This window comes from Buceros rhinoceros, unplaced genomic scaffold, assembly GCF_000710305.1.
Source record: "Buceros rhinoceros silvestris isolate BGI_N320 unplaced genomic scaffold, ASM71030v1 scaffold32738, whole genome shotgun sequence".
NCBI lineage: Eukaryota > Metazoa > Chordata > Aves > Bucerotiformes > Bucerotidae > Buceros > Buceros rhinoceros.
Genome location: NW_010425742.1, coordinates 13,497 through 14,360, shown reverse-complemented (window position 1 = coordinate 14,360; position 864 = coordinate 13,497). Strand labels below are relative to the sequence as shown.

The 864-nt window shown below is 41.0% G+C and overlaps 1 protein-coding gene across 1 annotated transcript in view; it reads left to right on the top strand.

Annotated features, from left to right (window-relative positions):
* CAMSAP1 (calmodulin regulated spectrin-associated protein 1) overlaps positions 1-864 on the top strand; it is a 25,016-nt gene that overhangs the window by 21,756 nt on the left and 2,396 nt on the right. Inside the window, exon 12 of the mRNA XM_010141258.1 lies at positions 709-729. Within this exon, the coding sequence (XP_010139560.1) occupies positions 709-729 (21 nt within the window). The remainder of the gene's footprint in view (positions 1-708; positions 730-864) is intronic.

Below are 864 nucleotides of genomic sequence, written 5' to 3'. Positions count from 1 at the left end.
CCTTAGTTTTTTTTTTTTCTGAGAAACAGACAACCGTACAAACATGTTGTAAGTACTTAGCACAAAAGAATCACAGAATGCAAGGGGAGCATTTCCCTGGTTGAAATCCCAGTCTTCTGTTGAACCTCTGTCAACCAAAAGAAAAGGTTTGGACAGAACACGGGTATCTAGTAAAAGCCTGCTGAGCTGGTCTTAAAATTTCTCAGGGAGATGAGAGACCGAACTGGGGTTTTTGGCATTTGCACCCAACTTTCTCCAATTTTGAGCAGCCAAAAAGAATTTAGTTGTACAGCTGTAGGTACAAGTGACTAGATGCTGGTTCTCATGCAGCTTTTGGGTTTGACCTTGATGGTATTGTACAGGGCTCATGATGAAAATGTGTTAAACTGAAGTAAATTTTCTCATTTCACACCTAACTCTGGCTTGTGGAAAGGGTTGTTGTTAAGCTGTTGATTCTTTAGTAGCTGGGCTATCTCAGTCTCAGTGAATTTAACTTCTGATTTTATACGGTGTGGTGAATATTGACTGACTCAAAGGATGCCCCTGTGCTGGGGTTCCTTGTGCTGGCCGTCCTGGCCCACATGGTAGCTGCGTTGTACTTCGCAGTTCTAGAAGGTTTCGTGAAGATCAAGGATACTTACACAGACCCTTGTTTTTCTCCTCACAGATTTAAAGGGAACACTAAAACTGTCTCAATTTTTTCTGGAGCAACAAAAAGTTCAAGACAGTTCTGATTTACACTCATCAGTTCTAAACATGTAAAGATTTCCAGGAGTAATAGCTGATCTTTTCCTAAAGTCTTCCTGGGCTCCTCAGTGACCTTGTAATGTCCAGCTTAACATATTCTTTTGTTTAACACTCTCT